Source organism: Mus musculus, chromosome 5, assembly GCF_000001635.26.
Source record: "Mus musculus strain C57BL/6J chromosome 5, GRCm38.p6 C57BL/6J".
Lineage (NCBI taxonomy): Eukaryota > Metazoa > Chordata > Mammalia > Rodentia > Muridae > Mus > Mus musculus.
This window is the reverse complement of record NC_000071.6, coordinates 119,660,169-119,684,909: the sequence shown is the minus strand read 5'-3', so window position 1 is coordinate 119,684,909 and position 24,741 is coordinate 119,660,169. Positions and strand designations below refer to the sequence as shown.

Below are 24,741 nucleotides of genomic sequence, written 5' to 3'. Positions count from 1 at the left end.
CCTTCGCCGGAGCAAGGGACTTGTTTTCAGCCTTTTAACTTGAGTGACATTTCATTTTAGGTTGCTGGGAGGGGTGGGGGTGGTCTTAATTATTATTTAGAGAGGAAGGGAGCAGACTGGAAGATCATCCTCGATCCGGCTCTGAAAGACAACTCTTGAAGAAATCATTACCACAACTTCAAAACTCATTTCAATAAAAATTTATTGAAATTTCAGTGATGTTTTTAAAGAGGGGGAGAATTACAGAAAACTCATCAAAGACTAAACACAAAATACTCCTTCTTGGGTTTTTTTTTTGTTTTTTTGTTGTTGTTTTTTGTTTTTTTTTTTAATTTTTTGTTTTGTTTTGCCTTTCATGGTCGTTTGAACCAAGTCCCTCTCAGTACACCAATCCAAAACACCATAAAGATGAACAATGAAAACCTCACATGGGTTAGTAAGATGCCAGAGTCTATGAAAAATTAGGACGGTTCTATGGTGGCCTCCGCAAGGCCGTTCCCCCCCCCCCCCTACTCACACAACAATCTCAACCCCTCTGGGGGTGTCAAGAGTTTAGGGAATTTCAAGTGGAGCCCGGAAGGGCCATTACCTCCCCAATTTTGGTGAAAATAGTTAGGAGTACTCCCGATCCCACCCCCTCCATCAGAAAAAAAAAAAAAAACTTTGCAGCCAGCTCTACTTGAAAGCATGGAGATGTGAATAAAGATGCCTAGGCTTGCTAGTGTGGATTAGCCATCTCCTGACCTGGAAATAAGACCCAAAAGGCAAAACAAGAATAAAACCTGACAGACACGCTCCTATTTACATCCAGCTATGTACAATTCAATAAATTAAAGTTTAACTTTCTGAGCAGTCATATTCCACCTATTTACAAGAGATATCAAATAATTACATAAATACTTTGTCCAATAGTCGTGTTTCCTCTTTATTATTATCTTTTAAAACCTTGTTATTGCATATACAGTTAAAAGAACTAATGGTCCAACAGGCACACGAAGCCCTCTACAAGCGCTCAGATAAAAATCAACTCGGTTGGTTTCATGCCCATAGCTGCCCCTTTTACCCCACTTCCTCCTGGTTGCCGCCTTGAGCAAGGTTGAGGATAATGGGACTTCCGTTGTTTTTCCATAAAAGGGGGGGGGGGCAAAATAAACCCAGAAAACTGTAACATGCAAAAAAGAAGCCAGCATCGGCTCTTAAAACATCACAATATTTAAAAACAAACAAACAAAAAAAGACAGGATTCCTTTAATATAGATGGGGCAAGGTAAGGCCCCTCTTCTCTCTGCCCCAACGAAAGTACTCAGCAATTGGTGAGTTTCAGTCTTCATAGACAGTTCCACAGGACTTCATCTCCCCCCACCTCCATATTGGTTTTGTTAGTTTGTTTAGGAGGGGGGATGTTTCCACTAAACACACGAAGGGGGAAAGATTCCGGTGAAGTCTCTCAAAGACCCGCGCTCCTGGCTGGCCTGGCTACCTTGTTCTTCAGCCCCGACTTCCATACCAGCCTGCACAAAAGTCGCTCTAGACACAAAAGCCTGTTTGCCACCACTCCTCCCGCCCCCTCAGTCCCGCGTTTCAAAGCAACAGCAGCCTGGTTACACAGCCCATGGTGGCAGGGCCTGTGGTATCTAGCATAGTCTCTGGAAAGGCTTTAGTGCTCCCTCCCAGACAAAACTGAAAGGGACAGGGCGGGGGTCACCCCATGTGGAAGGCCCGTGGTTTATTTTACATCTAACAAAGTGCACTGGCAGATTTGACCAAACTGGAATGGAGAGACCTTGGGGGAGGGGGCGATTTTGTTTTTCTTGTTTTTAAGGGGACCCGCTGCAAGACCTGTCTGGCTTGGCTTCCAAGCCACTGACCAGCCGCTGGATACTCTGCAGTTCGCTGGTAGCCGCCTCCTTCTCGGAGCAGAGTTTGGGTGACAAGGACACTGAGCCAGAGGACAGCGTGGACGAGCGGCTGTTCAGTTCCGACCCCGAGTCCACAGCCACCGAGGCTGGGCTGGCTGCCAGGGCGGCCGCTTTGCCGTCTAGGGGCCCCGCGGCGGAAGCCATTGATGGTAAAGCTGTGGCCAGCAAACTGCTGCTATCCGGCACTGGGACGGGGATGGAATAGGGGCTGTAACGCAGCCTGGGGCGCATGCTGTTCAAATTGAGGAACGGGTGGCGGTGCACGGAGCTGGAGGCGGCCGCGGTGGAGGCTGCAGCTGCTGCAGCCATGTATGTGTAGGGGTAAGGAAACAGGCTCCCGAAAGGCGACATAGCCAAGCCCTGGGGAAGAGAGAGAAGAAACATAGGGAGTTAGAGAGTGGGGAACCCTTCTCCTCCACCGCCTACTATCTGGGGCAAACCACCTGTTTTGGAGGAGTGGAGGGACACTTTTCCTGGGTTGCATGCTAAACTAAGGGGTTAATAGACTGGAGAGTTCCGTGGCTATTAAATCTTCCACAATATGTCATCTATGGTGCCTAACCCTCGGGGCTATTAACAAGTTCCCAGGAGGGCGAGCAGCTGCACCTGTTGAGTGGCTTCAGCGAGGGCTTCCACCAAAGAGGCTAGAGTTAAATTCTGGTGCACACAGTATCTTAGTATCTTCCATTCTCTACTCTAGATCTTTCCCAAGTAAGAAAATAAGAATGATGTGAAATTGGGTGGGTGGGTGGGAGGTGGAGTAAAAAGGTGTTACTTATTAAGATAGCAAGCGCCCAGCCTCGAAGGTTAGTTTCCAGGCAGGATACTGAGGCACTTGAGGGGGTGGGGCAAAAAGACCAAACAGAAGCAGAATTTGAATGCAAGAGCCCTGGGTGTGTCCTTTACCTGATGCCACTAGACTAGTCTGTTCTGGCTGCCCCTCCTCCACCTGTCACCTGCCTGTCTGGGGTGGGGGGAGAGGGCGGGGCAGTGCAGAGAGGTAGGGTTGGTGGTAAGGTAGAGGCTAGCCCTTTTCTCAGCTCCATCTTCTCCCAATGAGGAGGACCCTGTGTCTTTTGGCTCAGGCAAGGGAGATGAATATGCTCAGACAAAACAAAAGGTCGGAGTAGGCCAGAAAAAAAATACCAGAGAGGTTTCCTACTGGGTTCAGAGCCTTCTCCTGAGCACTTTCCTTGCACAGGCACAGCTGTCTGAACCTCTCTCTCTCTCTCTCTCTCTCTCTCTCTCTCTCTCACACACACACACACACACACACACACACACACACACACAAGCTTGCCAGCCCCTCCCTTCTTTGACATTTCCCACGTGTGTGCAACCCATTAACCCTTTAGAGATAGGCTGGGCTGTTTGGGAGTCGGGTGGAAGAGAAAGGCTTTGAACTAGCGAGAAGGCTTGCTCAACTCCAGACCAAATTCTCACCCAGGGAATCAGTGACCTCCCTTCCCCACATCTCTCCTGGGGGGGTAATAGTGGCTATGAGCCTCCAGTAAACCAAGTTGGCAGGAAGGAGAAACCAAAAGAGGTCCCTGAAGAGTCAGCTCATCCCAGGCTCTGCTCCACCAAGGGACCAGCTGTGTGACCTTAGCCAAGGGATTCAACCTCTCTGGGCCAGAGATGATACATCAAATGACCCAAACTTGTCACAAAGCTAATAGTGTGGAGCTAAGCTATTCACAGCCTAATTTACAAGAAGCAATTTAAAAAGGAGCTGGGGGTGGGGTGGGGTGGGGAGGGTAGGTTTCAAGAAGGCTCAGTAAGATAGATGCTACACCCTGCTGAGGGTCAATAAAATATTCTAATAGTTACTAGCATGGATTACAAGCTAACACTCCTAGTCAAGGGACTGGGACTGAGGCTGGCTTGGACCGGTGGGTGATAGGCGGGCAGGCAGGAAGCAATACCTGGGAGGCCAGAACGTGTTGTTGGAGGTGGAAGGGCAGGGTGGCAGCCGACGCCCCAGACAGTCCCTGCGCTGCGGCAGCCGAGGCCATGGCTGTGGATTCTAGGCCTGAGACGCCGGTGGATGCTCCGGATACTGTGGCCAGCAGGGGCCCCATGCCTGCAGCCATGCTAGAGAAGGCGCCGCCCATGGCGAACTGGCCCGGGTGCAGGAAGAGCGGGTGCCCGTTGAAGAACTGCTGGCCCGCAAGGCCTGGGGCGAAACCCAAGCCCGGGAGGGGCCCCTGCGCTAGGTGCGCGGTGGCGTCTGTCTGCACCGACAGTGGAGCGAAGGCGTCCTTGGCAGGAATCGCGCGCGCCTCATCCACCTTGGTGGCGACTGGACCCTCGCGCCCGGGACTCCTGCGCTCATCAGCTCCCGGAACTCGCGTGCTGGACGAGATGGTGGCCGGGCTATGGCGCGAGTCTGGCGATGCCTTGTCCAGACGCGCGGTGTCGCGGGCCCGGCTGGGCTCCGCGGGGAACAGCTGCGCCCTGGTTGCTGGGCTGCCCTTGTCGCGGCCTGGCTCCTCGGCCGTAGTGGTGGAAATCTTGGCCGCGTCGCAGGCCTCAGGGCCGTGCTCCTCCTTGCTCTCAGCCTCGGCGTCACTCTCGGCTTCGCTGGGACACAGATCTTGGGGAGGAGAGGAAAAGGCCAAGGGAAACGGATGGTCAATCTCGTTTCCAGGTTTAAACCCCACCTCCCAGCCCAGCACCCAGGAGCGATGCCTGCCTTGCCAACATTGGGGCGTCTGAGGCAAGGGGACAGCCTGACTACAGAGTGAAAGTATCTCAAGAACATGACTTCCCACTGGGCGGTTTATTGTCTATGTAACCCTGACTGCACCACTCCCAGACTTCATTTTCCCAGTCTGTAAAATGGGACGATGATAATGGTGATGTTGATACACTTTACACTATCAGAAGGAATCACAAGTGTTCAACCTTCTCCAGCCAGGCCCCCAACTGGCAGCTTTTCTTATTGTAATAATTCTACTTTAAAACAAAACAAAACCAGAAAGACCAGCTGCTTAGAGCCAAAGCTTTCCCTAGCATCTCTCTATTGGATTGCAAATTCGCTTTTTTTTTTTTTTTTTCTTTTAAGGACTAAACCCGTGACCTCAGAACTCTGCTGGAGTACTTTCCTGTTACCTTCAAAGTCTGGGGCTAGCCCAATCGACAGAGGTCAGGCACTTCCACAAATTTGTGAATAATTTGGGGAGGATTTGTTTGGAATGAATCCTGGCATACGAATGGGCATGGGCAGAAACTAAACACCCTCCCCAGGAGCCTTCTGTTCCTCGGAAGTTTCGTGGTGGGACAATCAGATATTTATTTATTTATTTATTTATTTATTTATTTATTTATTTATTTGCTTATTCATTCTTTTATTTATTTATTTACATCTCTCTTCCACCACACCCTCTTCTGTGGGTGTCCTCCCAGACCAGGGGAGGAAAAAAAAATTGAACCTCACTTTATGTTAAGTGTAAATGGATTGAAGACATTTAAAAAACAAACAAACAAAAAAAAAAAAACCAAAAAAACTTCCCTTTTATTTCACTTAAAACAAAACAAAAACAAAAACAGGTTTCTTCCTGTCCAGAGCTGTCTTTCTAAATAAATAAATGCCTCTTGCTCTTTAAACAGAAAACTGGCTTAGGAGTCAGCTTTTTCTATTCCTACCCTACCTCCCCAAAGCTGACACACACACACTCCCAGGGGACTATGCCTTTTCTTCTCCCACCTCCCTAGGTACCAGGTGGCTGAGGACAGAGGCCTTCAACAGACCCTGCAAAACCCAGGCTCACCCAGAATTCAGCTGGATACTGATGGCTGGAAAGAGGGCAGCAGGGAACAGAGATAGTTTGGACAGACAGAAGGACAGAGGGAGAGGTGCTTCAGGTGCTTTGTAAAACTGCCAAACTGCCTTGCCACCCACCCACCCACACACACACACACACACACACACACACACACACACACACACACACACCAGCCAAATAAGGTTGTGTGTGTGGGTGTTCCCAGGTTTCCTATGCTACCCCCACTTCAAATGCCATGTCTGCAGATTCTAGAAAAGCCTACATCTAAAGTGAGCCTGCTGGTTCAGGCCCTTCCTTAACTCCTAAAGCCTCGGGGGCCAAGAAGCCCCTGAGTCCCATGATGGCAGAGAAGAAGGCCAGACTTACTTACCTTTGAGGTTGGATGTCCCCACGATGGAGACAGCAGGAGAGGATGCCTGGGCAAAGCAGTTGAAGGCTGCCTGCTCGCTGGAGGACTCATCCGAAGTCTCCTTCTTATGCCTCTCCTCAAACACTCTCATGGACTGCAGTGTGAGCTGCTTTCTGTAACAGGGGGCCCCCACCCATTATTAGAGAATGGCACCTTCTTTGTTTTCTTCCTCCCACTTTTCCTGACTGGCACATACCTCACCCCACCGCCCAGGATGAACCCTGGGACATGTTCTGACCCTGGGGTGGCAACACAACACAGACCCCAACTTTGTTCTTGCCTGTTTAACTGGGAGGACTATGCATTAGGGGGAAGAGAAAAAAAGAAACAAAACTTGGCCTGGAACATTTGTTTAAAACCTCAGAACAGAGGTTAGAGTTGGCTGGGGACAGTCACACGCTGGCCTTACAGTAGGGAGAGCGTTGTGGATGCTAAGATGGGCAGGAAACATTCATTACATGATATACCCAACTACAATCAGCCTACCAACACATTAATGGGAGCTTAGGTTTGTTTTGATATTAGGAATTATTTTTGTTTTCAAGACAAGTGTTTCTCAGTGGTAGCTTGGTCTGTAGACTCACCAGGCTGGCCTTATGAACTCAGAGATCCACCTGCCTCTGCTGGAATTAAAGGTGTACGCTTCTAGGCCCGGCTTAGAAATTATTTTTTTACTGCTCAGACCCAAGGCGATAAAGTTTAAAAGTTGGTACATAATTTTCTGTTTTGTAGAAAAAATCTTTAAAAAAGGGTGCATGAACATTGTCTATAATGTCCAGCTGTTTACTTAAAGCAAAAACAAAACAAAAACAAAAACAAACTGATGCAGAGACCCATGAAGGAGGGTGTAAGATGCCCTGGACTCCTCAAGGGGCCTTAACTCCAGGCTGGTACACTCTGGGACTTAAGGTTGCAAAGATTCTAGAACTTGTGAATAGCTTGATCCCTTCTCGGGTCTTGCTTAGGAAGAATGCCAAGCTAATGATTAATAAGTATCCCTATAATCTGTTACCTCTGAGACCCTTTTGTAGTCAGAACTCCAGTGCAGCCTTAGTTCCCTTAGAGGGAAGCATACCTGGGCCACTGTGGAGCTGACACCCTCCTCTTCTCAATCCAAGTCATCTTGCACCCCCACTTCTTTATAAGCCTTTATAGAGACTGAGCCCAGGAAAACAGTTTCCCTCAATTATCCCCTCAACTAAAAGTCAGGGCTTACCTTTTTTCTCTCCTGCCATTGCCAGTGTCTCGAAAACCCTTTGCAAAGGGATTGTTGTCTATTTTTAACTGAGTTATCTAGAGGAGACAGACAAGCAAGACAGACATTAGAGCTTCACTTTCTAGAATGTTCTAAACGTGGCCCCCCCCTCACCCCAGATCCTCAGTCTTCCTCTATAAATGCCGCTGCCCTAAGGGTCCCAGGGTTGAGGGAGGTGCTGAAGCATCCAAAGAGACTGTAGCAATCTATACATGTCCTGCGAGCCAAGCAAGGATTCCACACCGATATTATCTGTAGAGATTCCTTCCCTTGGACGGTTTAGATTTTGAAAGGAGAGTATCCCAAAACAGCCAAGAGGCACATCCTGTAGATCTGAGTTAGTAGGCTTCTATTTTTTTTTTAAATGCGTCTTAATTAATTATAAAGTGTTAAAATACCACTTCCTGCTCCTTACCAACCTCCCATCATATACACGTATGTATACACACACACACACACACACACACACACCCTATATACACACCAAAACCTTTTCTGTGAATCTAATTAATTATGGGGTTTCACTACCTTGCACTAGAGTGACCACCCCCAACCCCCAGGCAAGAATGGAGTTGAGGGAATTATCATACCTAGGATTTTACAGGTTTTTAAAAAAGGAATGGGCATTGGTAATATTTGTTTTCATTTATGGTATGATTCTTACTTGATTGTTTCTTTCTTTTCTTTTCTAACACCACCACCACCACCATTAGGTAGAGAAGGACCCCGGACTCTGATTTTTTTTTTTAAGTCATTAAAGTAACAACTTAATTGATATAACGTTCACAGGACTCTGGGTCTAGAGGAGCCTGCATTTTGCAGATTGCTATCTTGAAAACCTCCTCTCTTGGTAGAAAAACTATATATCCTGTTCTGAGGAGAAAGTGGGAACCTGTGCCATTGGTTTGGGGAGGGGGGTTCTGTTATTTAATGGAGGCCAGACAGTAGGTTCTGCAGGAGGCCAACAGAAGAGCAGATGGTGACTTATCATTCAGCCCAGCAGAGGTCAGGATCAGTGTCCAGGGGCCAGGGACAGTGGCCACAAGTTCAAAGTACAAGGAGTTGCCAGGTGAAGTGGACTTTCCCTGAGGTCCAGGGCTCAAGTGAAGTTCGACGGGGGTCCTCAGCCCCTCCCCACCTGTCCACAATTGCCAAGCTCCACACTAGTGAGTCACCAATGAACACTCTTCTTCTTTGGGCCTCTGTGTTCAGTTTTCCCTGACCTTCAGGCCAGGAGAACTGCAGATTCCAGGTGTGGCCTCATCTGGGAGCCCTTCCTAATCCCCAGCTCCAGGTCTGAGGGAGAAAAACTTTAAGATAATCTGATGACTATGTCTGCTTTTAAACCTCAGATAGTTCAATTAACATAACCCTGTACCAGGGCGCCAGTACACACACACACACACACACACAGACACCAACATAAAAAATAATAAAAACCAAATCATCTCTTTAGGATCTCTGGCTATGAGGGGAGAGCCCTCTCTACTTATTCCATCCAGGTCCCAGAAGTTTCTTTACCTTAAACTGCTAGCTGGCTCCTTTCAGTAATTTTTTTTTTTTTTTTGATCCTTCCTCCTGAAGAGGACGAACTTTAGGAGATGAGCCCAAGCCACAGGGGCCAGGCTGAGATTGGAACAGCAATTTCTAATACAACAAGCATCAGATGTCCAGCTTAGAGTTCAGTGCCTCCCCTTTGAAAGGAATCAGGCCTCCTCTCTCCCCAGCACGTAGAGTCACCCAAGAAAATTCCAGACTCTCTGCCCAAGGCCCTGTTTAACTTTCTCAGCCCTGCCGGCCGGCGCTGAGGAAGCAAGCCCGGTGGGGTGGTTACCTTGTCATTCTGATAGGCAGTAACGGCGATGAATTCTGTTTCCGGGAACAGGTAGGTTCGAAAAGTACTGTAAGGCAGTTTCAGGATATCGTTGGCTCTGACGATGTGGAACCGCGGCTGGTACTTATGCATAGAGTTTAGTATAGTCTGTAGAAGAAGGGAAGAGGGTGCACACATTAAAAGAGAAGGAAAAGACCTCACAGGACAAATGACATCCTCATTTCCCCTGTCAAAGCCGACATCGTCCCCACGGCTGGGACCAAAGCCCATCTCCCTGGGTATGTTTCACTCCACAGATGTTATCTTCTGGAGACTCCAAAATTGTTCCTCGGCCGAATTCCTGCCCCCCCAACCCCACCCTCACCGTCTACACGGTCATTAGTACCTTGAACCCTAGCCTACCTGGGTCCCAAAACTATAATTCCCCTGCCACGTTGCGTGATCGCTTGGGAAGGCCAAAGTCTTAAAAGATAGAGAAAAACATGCATTTTAATTTACAAAATGATTCAGTACTTTAAGCGCCCACTAATTGACAAGCCCAATCCACTTAAGGCCTTGAGAGGCAGAGCTCTAGAGAGGAATATTTATGCCCTAATCAAATCAAGGGTTTCAAATGCAGTCCCTGTCCGCTTTAGATATTTCCGAGCCATTCACGTCTTCCTGGGCCTAATCTTTCTGCTTATTCTTCGCTTATCACTGTTTATTCTATTGAAATGTTGGGGAGGGGCAGTGAGGGCAGGCAAAGGTCCCCTGGCCTGACTTTCACAGGCAACCCAAGTCTTTCTCTAAGTCCCTAGACACACTGAAATACTGGGGATGGGGGAGTAGAATCCTCAGGCGCTCCCCAACACAGACACACCATCATATTTTGTTTAACGCCAAAGATTTAAGCTTGTTCCTATGCCGTCTGACTTTTTCACCCAGGCCCAAATAGCTTTTAGCCAAAGAAAATACACTTTCAAAAATCTATTCACAGCCTCCTCGGAAACAACATGGTCAAGGCTTTGAACATTCAACTCTTCCCAAGAAATGACATGGCTGGTTTGAAAGAAATAAAATAAATTGTTTGTAAGCAAAACAAGCCCTGTCTGTCCACATTCAAAACTTTACAAATCCGATTCACAACTTTTTATTAGGATTACTCCACACTTCCAGGTCCGGCACCCAACCAGGGCCTTTGATTGCTATTCCCCGGGTAAAATTCTTCTAGACTATCAAGCTTTCCATACCCAGGACGCAACACCCCCACCCACCCCGCCCCCAATCCACTCTGCAACTAGGTTGCAAATTTAACAAAATTGGCTATGTGTAGCAACCAGCAGTCAAGAGAGGAGTCTGGGCCCAAATTCTGAGTTTACCAGGAAGCCAGACCTCCTGAGAGTCTTTATTGATGATAGTCAATGAAACTTACAAATCCGTGTTTATCCGATATGTTGTTGGTGAGTTTCAGTTTGTGGAAAGTGACGACTTTGGACATCCATTGCTCCCCCGTAGCGGGGCTGTCCGGGTGTATATACATTCTCTTTGGCATTTCGGGGTCTGCCTTACCGGCCACCATCCACCGAGAGTTGTGAAATTTATATCGACAGTCGTCAGCAGCTATAATGTCCATCAATAAAATATACTTGGCCTTTTTATCCAGTCCAGAGCACCTCACTTTAAACGGAGGGAACATTCGCCTACAAAAGCACAGAAAAAGGCAAATACATAAATAAGGCCCACCCCGTAAATGGCTCAGAACCTCAGACTTGGCTTCCAAGTTGCTTGGCACTGTCTAAAAGCTTAACGCTTTCTGCTGGGACCAGGGAGTCTGTAAGGCAACTGCAAGCGAAATTGTTTACTTCCACGCTAACATGAAAACTGCTCAATATCTCCTTTTTTTTAATCCCAAGCCTCAAATCAAATCAATTACAGCAACCTCCTCTAAGAGAATCTACTATTTCTTAAAAACAAACAAACATGTTTGTCTATGTGGCTGTTTAGATTGCCCTCTTATAAAGAGGGATGGATTCTTAAAGTTTTTTTTTTCTTCTTCTTCTTTCCTGAATGTATTTAGTTTGAAACAACTGGAAGCAGGGTTCTAAGAACCCAGGGTTAATAAAGGTGCGGATTTTCCACCAGCTGGCTGATGAGAAAACATTAAAACTTATCGAGGAAATAAATGCTCACTTATGGACTGAGGCTGGCGAACTGTGTGCCTGTTAGAGTGAGCTCTCAGAGCCGAGGTTTAAGACAGGCTAGCGTCCGGGCCTGGTAACCCATCCGTGATTTAAGCTATAAACCACATTCCTCTACTCTGTAGGCCACTGCTGTTTAATTTCACAGAAGTGCTGGCTTTCTGTACTTTTGACTTAAAAGGAAGTGCCCGGTTATGAAAACCCGACTAAATGTCTTGTGGCTTGGAAAACGATCCCGTGCCAAACTTTGGCCTCAAGTAGCTTGGAAGGAGACCGAAAGTGGGGTTTTATTTTCGTGCCCTTCCAACTGGTATCTTGATAAACCTCAATGCTACCTACCTCTGGTTTTGTTTTTGTTTTTGTTTTTCTTAAATCGGTGGTTTTAAACACTAGTCATTGGGGTCCTTAATAGACTTATTTCGGTCAGGCAAGGGCACTAAACATTACGTAAAGTGGTAACAATATTCAAATACAAGGTGCATAGTCTCATGGGTTCCTTGGGTCTACACACATAACCTTAATTGTAAAAATTGCCTGCTACGGTTTCCCTGGGCTTGCAGACTCCGGAGATGGCAACGGGAAAGAAACCCGAAGGTCCTCCCCTCTTCCACTGATTTCTCTGTCTCACACCATCAGGCTTAGGTCCCCTTCAGCCCCAGGGACAAGGCTGAAGAGTAGAAAGGGCCTGCGGAATCCTCCCGGGTCTCCCACTGCTGTCTAAGAGGGGCTTTAAGGTCTGTCCTGGGAAATAAAATCCAACAGAAAGAACTAAACGTAAAGAATATTTCAGAATGGCTTCACAAACGGGCTTCCTGCAACAAGGTGATTTTCTCGAATGCTGCAGAAGCCGAGTGCGCGGTCTCCTTCAATGGAAAACACCCTGTATTTTGTAAGGAACCCCGGATACGAGTCCCTAGGAACCATACTGAGGGCCCGGGTAGGCTGAAACTTCCTGACCCTTAAGGCAGGGCCCTGGAGTCTCCGCATATTTGGGGGGACAGGAAGTTTTCGTTTCAAACGTCAACAGTCAGCCAGAATCTACTGTTTTAAGAGTCAGACAAAAGAGATGTGAAATTTTTCAGATGGTTTGGGGGGAGGGGTCCCCCACTGATTACTTACTTACCTTCCTGACTTCGTGATGACCATCTCTGTACCCCGCTTGTGAAACTGGTCCCAAAGTTCCTTGGCCTCCAGGTGCACCTTAGGGTCATCTTCTACGTCTTCTTCGGGTTCCATGGTCTTCAGAGGCCTCAGATGTGCCTGGGGTCCCAGGGATGAGAAAGGGATGCCGGTCTCAGCAGCCCCCACTAACTGATCCATGATGGGCTTGGCCAGAGCTCCGGGGAGCGAGAGCGCCGCGGCGCCGTTGGGAGGCAGCGTTAGCGCGGGGAAGAAAGGCGGCTGGTGGCCCAGTACCGCGCTCATGGCGAAGTCCGGCGCCCGGTGAGGTAGGAAGGGATGATAGGCCATGCTTGTCCCAGGGATAACCGGATCTCTCATGGAGAGGCTCATCCACTCCAGACAGGGAACCAGTCCGCAGCTGCTGGCTTGGCTCCGCTTTTGTTGTTGCTTTTCAAAAATAATAATTAAAAAATTCAACAGCGACGCATAGTTTTGTTTAAAATAAAAAAGAGGGCAAATTACAAATAAAGCGTTTGAAAGGGAGGGGGAAAGTGTCTTTGGGGGGAAGAGAACGCCGCTTTTAAAGAGGACAAAGCGGCAGCAGATCTGGAGACATAGCCGCTGCAGGGGCTGTCCTGGTGCGTGGAGTGTGTTGGAAAAGCCGCTCCTGGAAGTCGGTTTCAGTAGGGCAAGCAGCAAGCAGGGGCTCGACTGGCGCCCAAGCCCTGTGGCTTAGCTGGAAATAGACACTGCAGCCCTTTCCCGGGGTGGCTCCCCGGCTCCCACGCTCTTTGTTGCCAAAGCGCAAGGTTCTCGGAGACTTTTTTTTTTAACCTTTTTTTCGACTCCTTCCCCCGCCCCCTAGCTCTTCTCTGGCTTTCTCGCAGGAGGCGTCTTAGTTGAGCTAGACTCTGGCTTTCACAGGCAGCGAGATCAAGGGGGGGAGGAAAAGTCTCTCCTTTAAAAAAAAAAAAAAAAAAAAAGCGATTTAAGCCCCTTTCCAGCGGCGCTTTCAAAACTAGAACTGCGAAGCTGGCTTCGGTTCGCGATCCTCCTCTCTGGCTCCGGGCTGCGCGCAGAGTCTGGGTGGCGAGCGAATGGTGCCTGCGATCTTCTGCCTCGGGGAGCCGGCTGTCTTCCTTGTGCTAAAAAAACGTGAGCGAAATCGCTTTCCTAAAAATAATAAATTAAAAAAAAATCAGCGTCCGGGCACGCAGGGCGAGGGAGGATCAAGAAGACGGGTGCAAAAAAAAAAAAATAGGAAAGAAGGAAGAGAACGGAGTGATTGGGAGCTGGAGTAGGCAAGTAGAGGGAGGGAGAGAAAGAGAGAAAGAGAGCGAGCGAGCACCTCGCCACCCTCCTCCGCCTCTAGAATTCCCCGGGCGTCTGCTCGGCGGCTCTGGACGGTCCGGCAGCGCTGTGGGCTGCGGGAGCCCGAGGCTTGTTGATTGGCTCTTTGACGCTTTCGGACCAATTGTGTGGCTGCATAGGCGTGGTTTTCACAGGTCGAGTGCTGGGGGAATAGAGCCGAGTTATAAAAAGAAGGTGTCGGAAACTGGAACGTCGCTGCGCCGCGCGGTACTACGGCCTGTCCTGCGTTTATGTCAACATGATCAGAGGGGAGGGCGGGGAGCCACCAGGGCGCCGCGCGCTCACCAAAGTCGCCTCTAGGTGGCTGATCCAGAAGAGAGTTCGCAGCAGCCTGAGAGCTCGCCGCGGCTCCTCAGCTCAGCCTACGTCTGAAAGGCCTCAGCCATCCAAGCCGGGGGATCCGGGGAGGAGGCTGGGCCAGGGAGGAAGGGGGAGGGAGCGAGGGCGGGAGCCAGGCAGCTTGCCCGGCTTCCGAGGCGCCGGGCAGGGGCGCTCGCCTCTCGCGCGCTCCGAGCGCTACAGTTCAAGCCCGCGGCCGCTTCTCTTGTGCGGATCTGCAGCTTCTTCCCTTTCCCGGGCCCCGGGCTAGCCGAGCTGGCCGCCGAACCTCTCTTTCGGCCAATAAGCCTTAACAAAAGCTCCAGGCTCGCGTAGCTCTGAAGGGAGCCCCACATGGAACCGCCCAGCCACCTCTGAGTCAGATCCTCTAGCTCCTGCGCCCGGGTGCTTCGGATTCCCGAGCCACTAGCGCAGGGGATCCCACCAATCTTTCTGCCCGCTGCCTGCTCCCCACCCGCAGCCACGTGCAGAGACCCAAATGCCCCTTGGGATTCTGGGCCCGAACGCGCGCCGACATACTGAGACCGAGCCCCCACGCGGAAAAATAAACCACGCAAATGCATTCAAGGCCTGCGCGCCTGGCCCAGTCTACGCTCGGCTCGCTCCTTTTTTTTTTAAAAAATGTATTTACTGACCCTTTTGAGCCCAGCTCCTCTTCCATTCGGATGACGACACCAGTGTTCCACCCGGATGGGGGTGTGGGTGTAGAGAGAACGAAGCAGCTGAAACAAGTGAGCGCCTGGAACTGCGGGCCTGTCTCCTGAGAGCCTTTGCCCTCACCTCCGGGCCAGCTCGGTAGGGAGCTGCCGCTCTGGGCTTGGAGAGCTGCTCGGGGGGAGGTGCACCAGCCTCGTATCTTCCTCAGGCATCACACTTATCTCTGGGTGCCTCCGCTCCTGCTCTATCCTGGGGACTTATCGTGGCAGACGTCGGGGGCGAATTTGTAAAACAAACCGTGAAACGTCTCCCACCCCCATTTACCCCAGATGTCGGGAGACTAAGGTCTCCGCTCATCCTAGGGTGGGGAGGAAGGCCAACTGATCGATCAGACTTTGGTTGGGTGACCCTGTAGGACTCCCCTCGCAAACCTGCAGTCCTTGTTTGTGGGTAAAGGCGAACTGGGACATTCCAGTTTAAATGGAGGGCAACTTAGCAGAATTTTTAGTTTTCCTGGGACAAGACCTTTGCTTGGAAAGGGAACAGAAAGGAGGCTGGGTTTCCGGGCCTAGAGATTAAGCTTTCAATGTTTCCGTGTGGACCATTTGCGCCTAGATTTTCCCCCTGGGGGCCTCCCCCAACTCCTCGCCCAGGACCCCTTTCCCAACTGCAGGTTCAAACTAGCAGCTATTGGGTGAATAGGCAGTTCCTTCTCCCAGGTAGGGCAGAACATTTGAGGCCACGAGCTTTTCCAGTCTTACGTGTTTTGATGTACAAGGTTAAGAGCGTTTGGCGCCAGCCCTGAGCTTTCCCTGGTGCGGCCAATGGGAATAGAGTCATTCTTTGAACTTGGTGTGACCTGCCATCTCGCCCCTTTCTTTCCCCTTCTCTGACTTTTCGCGTGCTCACGGTGGAGAAGGGAGAAAGAGGGAGAGAAACGGAAACAGGAGGTGGTACCAAAGGCGGTGGCTCGCTAACACCCCTTCCCTAGGCCCTGTTCCAGATTGCTGGAGAGTACAAGAGGCCAGGCCAGGGCCCTCTCAGCACGGGCCACCGGGGTCAGCGCGGATTCTCTGCTGGCAGAAGGCTTCCCCTCCCCCTCCTTGCCTAGCCACTCTCGCCAGAGCCGCCCTAGAACCCAGATCTGCTTTACCGACATTGGCCGGTTAATCTCTGCGCTCCCGAGTGGAGTGCAGGAAAGTGGTATGCATCTGCAGCCTGTTTGACCCCTTGGTCACCTACGCGGTGCCCTGAAGGTCCACAAGCTAGCCGGAGAGACCTTGGCAACCGGTACCAAGAGTTCTGGCCTCAGGGGTCTGCTCTGCAAACGCGATACGAGCTCCATGACTTTGCATGCAAATAATCTGGCCTTGCTTTTTTGGCCGCAGCGTTGGAACCAGAGCAATTTCTGACCCCTCACATCACCCCACACACAAACACCCTTCAGTTGCCTATGTTTGACTGTAGCTCTAACTTAACCCTGGGCTCATCCCAGTTTGCCACTTCTCTAGCTTCTACCCCTCACTCCAGTGCGCCAGGGAAAGGGGGAGGAGGGCGGGGGTGTGGAGGAAAGTTTGCTGCGGGATTCAGAATCGAAAATGTCTACATGTTGCTAATGGTCTACAAACTTCCGCCAATTATGACTGACCTCCCAGACGCTGCCCCTGGAGGCTCGTGTTCTGCCAGGGAGGCCACGGCGAAGCTAGGATCAAAAGCAGGAAGGTGCGAACTCTTCTTCGTCGTTACGTGCCCGCCGCGCCCCCCTCCTGGTGGGTGATAAACCCACTCTGGCGCCGGCCTTGCGCTGGGTGATTAATTTGCGAACAAACAAAAGGGGCCTGGTGGCCACTGCATTAGGGTTAAACATTGGCCAGAGTCTTGCTTAGGCTTGTGGCAGGCCTGGCCTCCTGGAGAATCTACAAGGTTAGCGGGCCTCGTGAGCTTCCAGCTGCTGACCCTCGGTGTAGACAGGTTCTGTTTCTAGACTCCTTGATTGAACGTAGCCAGTCTTTCCAACAAAATCGGAAAATGGGTGAAAGATGGGAACCCATTGTCCCTAGCAGAAATATTCTCTCGCTTTTGGCGGTAGGATTTTTTTCCCTCCCACTATAAGGGCCTGGGATTTTGAACAAGATAAAAGCACTGTAATGCCGGCAGCTTCTGAGGCAAAAGAGGAGATATGGGGCTTCAAATGTGGGGGTGGGTGGGTGAGAAGGGGATTACGCGCCTCAGCCAACTGTCCCAGGAGGCATTGGCAAGCCAGAGAAACGGGAAGGCGCCTCTGCAATGTTCCATTTTCCCTATGGCACCTCCTGCCTCACACTTTAAAGGGGACAGACACACTGACCCTTTTGTGACCGAATGGTGTTTATCTGAAATTTAAGAGGGGGGTGGAGGGAAAGGATGGGGAGTAAGCAGGGTGGTTGGCTAGAACTGCTCTAGAAAGTCTCTTTGCTTGTGTGAGGTCTGGCTGGACTCCGTGAGACATGCTGTTACACTGTTATGCTCTTATGCCCTCTTAAACCTTCGCTCCTGTTCACCACACAGCTTTATTCAGGCCGAGGTGTCTCTCTATCGGATATCTTGGCGGCTGGAGGACATGGGGTTTCTCCTGGAGGGTCGGGGGCCTGAGGATGAATTTAGGAGAAGTCAAGACATTAACTTTTCCACGGAAGAGAAGTTCTTGGTAGCCTGGCAGGGCAGAAATGGCTCTTTGGGAGCCTGATGTCCTGGCTGATTTGATCCTAGGATCTTAGTCCCTTTGACACTGGTACACTTTAAGACTGCCTGGAGCTGCCGGGCAGTGGTGGCACTCGCCTTTAATCCCAGCACTTGGGAGACAGGGGCAGGCGGACTTCTGAGTTCGAGGCCAGCCTGGTCTACAGAGTAAGTTCCAGGACAGCTGAGGCTACACAGAGAAACCCTGTCTCAACAAACAAAACAAAACAAAAACAAACAAAACAAACAAACAAAAAGACTGCCTGGAGCCGAGTGTAGGATTCTCATTCTCCTTTCCTGTTCTCTGTTGGGGGACAGGATTTCTTTATTGTCGGGGGTCCAGCCTGGCCTCTCTCTGGACACCTGGTGTACCTTAACACTTCAGGTCCCCTCCCAGCCAGCACAGCAACATACGTGTCTGCCCACCCCCCCCATACACTGGTCTTCCATCTTAGACAGAGCCTGAATTGGGTGGGTGGGGCTCCCTTACCTCCTGTTCCCTAAAACTTACTGGGAGAGCTTGGCTCTCCCTGGGCTAGTGACTTGGTGCTTTGAGGAAGCATCCTTGAAAAGTTGCCTAGTACAAGCACAACCCTTTGTGCTGGATAACAGGGCAAAGAATATCACCTCTTTCCTTTTCCTCCTTCTAGCCTTCCCCTCTTGCTTCTTTTTTCTTCCTTCTTTCTTTTCTTGTTCTTCCTTTCTTCTCCCCCCCTGCCTCCCCCGTGTCTCTGTTCCTGTCCAAAAAGAGTTCTCTGAATGCACAAGTGTGACCCTCCTCTGGCTTTCCTTCCCTGTTTTTCTTCTCGTCCTCTTGGGTCCCAGGTTCCATTTCTGTCCCTAGCACCCAGTTCTCAATGCTTCTCTTGTGCCTTTGTGGTTTTTAGGTTTTGTTTTGTTTTTTTGTTTGTTTCTGATTTGCCATCTGGCTGTTTCTAAGCAAACCCCTCCCCATCATTGTGACTCATCCCCCCCCCACACACACACACACACCCACACTTTTCCAGTAACTTTGACAGACTGGAGATTCCACTTCCCAGGGTCCTAACAAACACCTTTGCCTCCTGGCTTTGGCTGGTGGCAGATAAAGACGCTCTGCTTGGCCCCATTTGGTCTCAACTGCAAGTTTCCCTTCTCTTAACTTTTCCAAAGTCACTTTAAAAGGTGGGGGGGGGGGGTGGGCACTGTATCTGATTCCTATGCCCGGGGATCTGCTTCCCTCTCTAAGGCAAGAGCCCAGAGTGAGGAGCTCTAAAGCCAAGGCTCTAAAGCCCAGCTCCTGGCTCCCGGTTGCTGCATAAGGTCACGCCTTTCCTGTAAGGCATTTCTTCTCTGTCCTCTGACACTCTTCTACATTATTGATCAGGGAGATCCAGTACTAGAGTCTGAGGCGGTGATTGAGCTAGACAATGGTCGGCACTCTCCAGCTCAAGGAAGCCAGCTCTTTAGTTGCCAAGCTTTTCTTGGTGCCGGTTGGTTTACCTCCTGCTTCTAAGAGGTCATTCTTTATGTACTCACTGTGCCTATCCTACCTCCTGTTAATGGAAATATGGTTCTGACAGAGGTGAAATGGAGGGATTTCACCCTCCACATTATTCTTGTTAGCACTCACCTCGCCTCTGAAAATGGCAAATTTGAACATAGCTAGTGATTCAGATAGGTAGAAGTGGGGGGCAGTAAGGAGGGGAAAATGTGGGAGTCAGGGGTGTGTATGTGTGATAGCTTTATTCATCTTCAGAGCTCCTCCCTCCAGGAAAAGGAACTAATTAACTGTGGTTTCCTAATGTCAAGCCCACCAACATCTAGGTCCTGTCTCTGTCTCTCTGTGTGCATGTGTGTGTTTTACTCAATAAAAAAAGGTAACACAATGGATATTGCTCACTCTAGCAGGAGTGAACTCACAAGGAAAGAGATCTGTGACTTCCTTCTTTCTCTCTTTCTTTCTTTCTTTCTTTCTTTCTTTCTATCTTTCTTTCTTTCTTTCTTCTAATCTGACTTAGAATCTACAAGATGCAGGCCAGAGCTGACTCTTACCCCCCAGGTATTTTGACCACCCCACATCCCTCTTTCTTCAATACCATCTTTCCAGATTAGGATGTAAACAGTCCCTCAATGATCCACACCAGACTGAAAGAGAGACAGAGAGAGGCAGAAAGAGACACAGAGAGGGGACACACACACACACACACACACACACACACAGAGAGAGAGAGAGAGAGAGAGAGAGAGAGAGAGAGAGAGAGAGAGTCCTTTTTAGAGAATGAAAGAAAAAGAAAAAAACCACTGCAGTCTCCAACCCTCACCTGAAGATTGAAGATGCCATTCAGAACTCAGTTTTACTGCTTTTTCTGGTGTTCCTTATTAAATGCCAGGACTCCTGAGGTCTCAGAGTATTACCCTCTGGGAGTAGACAGGGCAGGGAGGACAAGAGGAGAGTGTAAGGGAGAAAGCATGGCAAATTCAGTGGCCACTACTGTCAGGAAGGTTGACAGGCCCAAGAAAGATGGGTGCCTCCAAATCTGCTGAACTAACTGTCCCCTGGTTGCCTAGAACACGTTCTTTTAATCTGAATACACTATCCATTACCATGCCCCCCTCCCCATACTGGGTTTCAATTATACCGGGACAGAGCCCAGAGTTCACCGATGACTGATGCAGCTTCATTTATATCTAAGAAAGACACAAATGAAAGCAGCAGGGGACACAGGCGTTGTCATTGCGTTCCGCCACTCCCCCCACCCCAACTTCCTCCTCTCTCCTGTCTGTTAGCTTTCCCCTACCTCTTTGCCAGACACCCAGCTGGCTCATGGACCCAATGGTAAGGGTTGTATGACTCTCAAAGGTGGTTAGGGTGACCAGAGAGGGAGAGCCCGTGGTACTCAGAATAGCTCCCAAAGCTGGAGCTGTCCTCTCGGGGTAATCCCAGCTTTGGTGGCACAGCCATCTGAAGGGCTCCTGCTGAAGATGCATTGAGTCTCTCTCCTTGAATTTTCCTAGGGAGATGCAAAAAGGTTAATCTTTTCCAAAGCCATCTTTGAAAGTCCTGGGGCACCACAGTTAATGAGCCTGGTTTGCTGATACTACTGGCAGGTAGGGGGCTTGAAAATTTGTTGCCCACCCTTAGATTTAAGATTCTCAGTCCAGGTCTGGGTTGCCCAGAAACACCTCTCCCATAGCCAGGCAAACTGGCCATACCCATTTCTCAGAAACGTGGATTAAGTCGCAGCCCTTGGGCTACCTCCACCTTCTGTACCTGTGGACACTGTTCAGCAAGGGGAGTGTTATATATAGACTCATTTCCCTGAAAATCCTATTCATCCCTGCTCGCCCAGAAGGACTGGAGGCCTCTACTACGGGTGACTTTAGTTTCACCCAGCCACCCAGTCTTCCCAATATGCACACCCAATCCTGCATATTTTAGCTTCCCTACATTTTGTGTGGTATGGAAGGAATGACCAGTGCCCACTGGAGGCCTTAGGCAAGTTCTTAGAATCCCTTAAAGGTCCCTAGTTTGAAGTTTGAATACATACACACAGCTTGGAGAAGTTTCTCATTTCTTCCTTCTTCGGGGAGGAGGGGTTGTCATTTATCTTTTAGAGGAAGGACAGGGAAACGGGTAATAAGAGAACATTGGGTTGTGAGGGCGCTTCTCCTGAGAGTTTCTTTCTCTGAATAGAGTCCACCTCCTGCAGCGGAGAGAAACCTACGCTCTTTCCCTGGCCTCCCTAGGAAGAGACTGTGGGTGAGGGGCAGCCGAAGCAACCCAGAAGCGACTTTCAGTAATTTTCCTAGGAGCTAGGGGTCTCACAGAATGTCCCTCCCTCCTTACCCAAACTCCTAGCCCCGAAGGTGCAGCAGCCTCCGTTCAGATCCAGGCCGTGCAGAACGCGAACCCAGAAAACACTCTCTGCCTCCGATTTCAACTGCATCCGGGGATGAAGCAGGGGGGCTTGGCTCTCTCTTCCAAAAGTCACTTTGGTACCCAGAGTGGCCACAACACCCAGCTGGTCTTTCCCAGTGACCGGGTTCACAGGGGCCCGGGAACCCGCGCAGGTGATTAAGAGCAGGTTACCTGCTCTGTTCCTGCAGCTGCGGGCCCCAGCGGCACCAGCACCTCTCTAGCCGGGTATACTGGTCTTTTTTTCTTTTTGATCTTTGAAAACAAAAAGCGACATTGTAGCGATGCAAGGGAAAGCACCCCCTCCCCCAAGACTGTCATCATTTTTTAAAAATCATTTATTTCTATTTTTCCTTTTCACGTTTGACTTCAGTCTCCGCTTGCAAAGAACAAGCCGGGTTTGAGTGGAGGAAAGCCTTGCAGGGTGGGGAGATACGCAAACAATAAAAAAATATTGAAAGAAATACAGGCATGCACCTTCAATCTCTCAAGTATGGGACAAGCAACTGTCCCTTGGATAGAGACCGAAGAGAGAGCCGAGGTGAACAGCGGGTTGGGGACAAGTTGAAAGCCGGGAGGATGCATCCTTGCCCGCTGCTGCTGGGTGCTTTTACGTGTTTTTTCTCTTTTCTTTTCGTTTTTTTTTTTTTTTTTTTTGGTGGCCTCTAATTCCGGAAACAAGTCAACCTTACAGTCCAAAAGTTACTGTATAGACAGACGATCCTGGATCCCTGCTCCCCAGTGCCCAAGCCAAAGGTTCAGGCCGATAAGGTAGGAAGGGCCCCTACTTCTTTTGGCTTTGCTTTTGAAACATCTCCTGGTTTTCGGAGCTTTCCACGTGTCTAAGGGTTCCCGGAGCTTGGGTTTGGGGGAAGGTTTGGAGAAGGGGGCAGGGATAGCCTCTGAGTTGGGTGGGGGTGGGGCTGGGGGAATTGTCTTTTTTTTTTTTTTTTTCCAGCTAGGCCTTGATGGGGGTGCGGGAGGTGCATTATTAAACCCAGACGCGCGCGCGGTCCAGGAGTTGGGGGCCATGAGGAAAAGATTTACAATTAAACCAATTGGGGCCGAATACAACCATCCAAAGTTCGCAGGTGTAAATATCACCTCGGATTTTTTTCTTTTTCTTTTTTCTTTTTCCTTTTCATTCTAAGTGGCTTCCCCCACCCCCGCCCCTGCCCTGCACACACTGTGGTCTTTTTGAAAGCAGGAGGAAGAGGAGGAAACACGGTCCAGTGGAGTTAAGATTTTTCTATTAGACAAGTTAAAATATGATGGATTTTTTTCACTTTTATGTTCGTGCATTCATGTCCTGAGTAACCCAGACAGGCTTCTCTGTTTCATTTCTCCATCTAGAATTTAAGAATTGTTGAAGTCGGTGAAAGGCATTTTTGCTGTAGACTATGATGTTTTTAAAGGACTAGAATAGATTTGTGTGCTCGTGTGCATGTATGTGTATGTATAACAGATATTAGAGTGAAAGAATTTTTTAAAAAGTATCTATCTATCTATCTATCTATCTATCTATCTATCTATCTATCTATCTATCTAATATAGTCTTTCTAGCAGGAATGAAGGGGGCAGGGAACTGGGATCAAGAGAGTTCTTGGTTGGGATATCAGAAGACAGGCTTCAGATTCAAATCTAGAGCAGTTGGTCTGGCTCTCGGTCTGGACTCTGAAGATCTGAACATCAAGAGTAGATCCGCCTAATGCCTGCGGAGTTTACTACGACGCGCTTCGGTGCAACTGGGAGCTTGTGTTCCATTGAGCTATTTAAACGTCAGAGAATATCACATCTGTATTTCTCAAATGTTCTTTGTGGGCATGGGTGTATACATATGGGCTTTCTAAGTAGCCCAGAATATGAAATTAAATCTCTGATTAAAAAACTCATTGCAATCGCACCCCACGGGCACACGCCTATTTGATCCATATAGACAGAGTTAAATTAACGCTGTAACTACACACTTACCCTCTCTTGGAGCAATAAAGTCTGTCTGTTACAAATTACCAGGGAATTGGAGAATATGCCCTTCTTGCCGACATTCAGTGTTTTTAAGTCTCCCACTAACCCGCTCAATAATATATGTAATGTGTGTGTGCCTAGGCACGTTTCCAAAAAAATTAGCGATAACATCCCTCATGTATGAAAGTAGTGTTTTCCCGCCTTTGCTTTCAGGATTAGGTGCAGGGAGAAGCTTTGGGGAAGCGCCTGAGCAGGGGGATGAAGTTTTCCCAAATCTGCTTGCAAGTAAGGGCAGAGCGTCTAGGCAGGAGCCCGACTTCAGCCAGTATAAGGTCATGGGTGCTACAATTAGGAAGACAGGACTTAACATGTCTGCCGTGCCGGGAGCTGCAAGCGTCACCCAGCACAGGTTGAACCCTCAATCTGCCACAGGGAAGTCTCCGGGGAGTGGTGTTGCAAATACTCCCCCCCCCACCCCAACCTCTCTTTTGAACCATTCCCTGCCAGTTGTGTGTAAATAATAGGGTTGAACCCCATCAACCCTAGGCAGAGCGAGGACAGACAGGGATACCTTACTTTGAGGATGAAGAGATGGGGAGGAACTGCTGGGCACTAGGGAACCCCTCCACTTTTTGCTCCCGAAGAGGCTCTGGGGACCACCGAAGAAGGTGCCTTTGCCGTGGCGCCCGCTGGATGGCGCTGGGGAAAACATGGCGTGCGGAGCCAGGTTCTCCGTGTGCCTCCCGTAGACTGAGAGAATCTCTGGGGACACATTAGGTTGTGGAAAAAGGCTTCGCTTTTGAGCCTCACCCTCAGCAGTTGCAGAGGCCAAAGCTAGGAAGGCCAGGGAGGAAGAGGGTCATTTAATGAGTGACAGATCTGGAAAGTGAATCCTCTGGGGAGGCTGGAAAAGACCAGGATTCATCACCGACTCAGGAGGCCACCGGGAAATGCTCTGAGACTCCACCTGTTCTAGTTCCATGCTAGTTGAATGGTGGTGGTGGTGGTGGTGGTGGTGGTGGTGGTGGTGGTGGTGGTGGTGGTGGTGGTGGTGGTGGTGGGAGAATACCTCAAGAGCCAAGGTGCCAAAAGGCACTTGGTTTCCCAAATCCCATAGCACTGCGCCCCTTTTTGCAAAGTTTGTTTCTCCCATCCTTCCTCACGCTCCCCTCCCCTCCGCTGGGCAGAAGTGAGGGACTCACATGAGGCATGCTAGGAAATGGGAGGGAAAGGGGTGGGGGTGGGGGTGGACGCTGGACTGGGAACATCCATTCCAGAATTCAGGATTC

At 49.6% G+C, this 24,741-nt stretch overlaps 1 protein-coding gene and 1 long non-coding RNA gene across 4 annotated transcripts in view; one reads left to right on the top strand and one right to left on the bottom strand.

Moving 5' to 3' along the window:
- Positions 1 to 185: 185 nt before the first annotated feature.
- On the bottom strand, positions 186 to 14,376 carry Tbx3 (T-box 3). 3 transcript variants are annotated; one of them, XM_006530276.4, is made up of 9 exons: positions 13,853 to 14,376; positions 12,506 to 13,677; positions 10,617 to 10,884; positions 9,608 to 9,667; positions 9,206 to 9,352; positions 7,333 to 7,409; positions 6,078 to 6,229; positions 3,845 to 4,515; positions 186 to 2,279 (listed from the first exon to the last, which is right to left on the bottom strand). In XM_006530276.4, the coding sequence occupies exons 2-9, from the start codon at positions 12,892 to 12,894 to the stop codon at positions 1,818 to 1,820; spliced, it is 2,226 nt and encodes a 741-aa protein (XP_006530339.1). In that variant the 5' UTR covers positions 12,895 to 13,677; positions 13,853 to 14,376; the 3' UTR covers positions 186 to 1,817. The 3 variants fall into 3 exon arrangements, with proteins under 3 accessions (XP_006530339.1, NP_932169.1, NP_035665.2); NM_198052.2 differs by lacking the exon at positions 9,608 to 9,667 and having other exon boundaries at positions 13,853 to 14,048; NM_011535.3 differs by lacking the exon at positions 13,853 to 14,376.
- Positions 13,402 to 24,741, top strand: part of Tbx3os1 (T-box 3, opposite strand 1) — a 60,256-nt gene continuing 48,916 nt past the window's right edge. The window contains exon 1 of the long non-coding RNA NR_166476.1: positions 13,402 to 13,659. This is a non-coding gene — a long non-coding RNA (T-box 3, opposite strand 1). The remainder of the gene's footprint in view (positions 13,660 to 24,741) is intronic.

Bases quoted from the DNA above. Each gene is read 5' to 3' on its own strand.
- Tbx3 (XM_006530276.4), bottom strand. From the start codon at position 12,894: ATGAGCCTCTCCATGAGAGATCCGGTTATCCCTGGGACAAGCATGGCC. The intron at 7,410-9,205 runs GTAACCACCCCA...TGTCTCCTCTAG, and splicing joins CTGCCTATCAGAATGACAAG to ATAACTCAGTTAAAAATAGA. The intron at 6,230-7,332 runs GTAAGCCCTGAC...CCCCTGTTACAG, and splicing joins AATGGCAGGAGAGAAAAAAG to AAAGCAGCTCACACTGCAGT.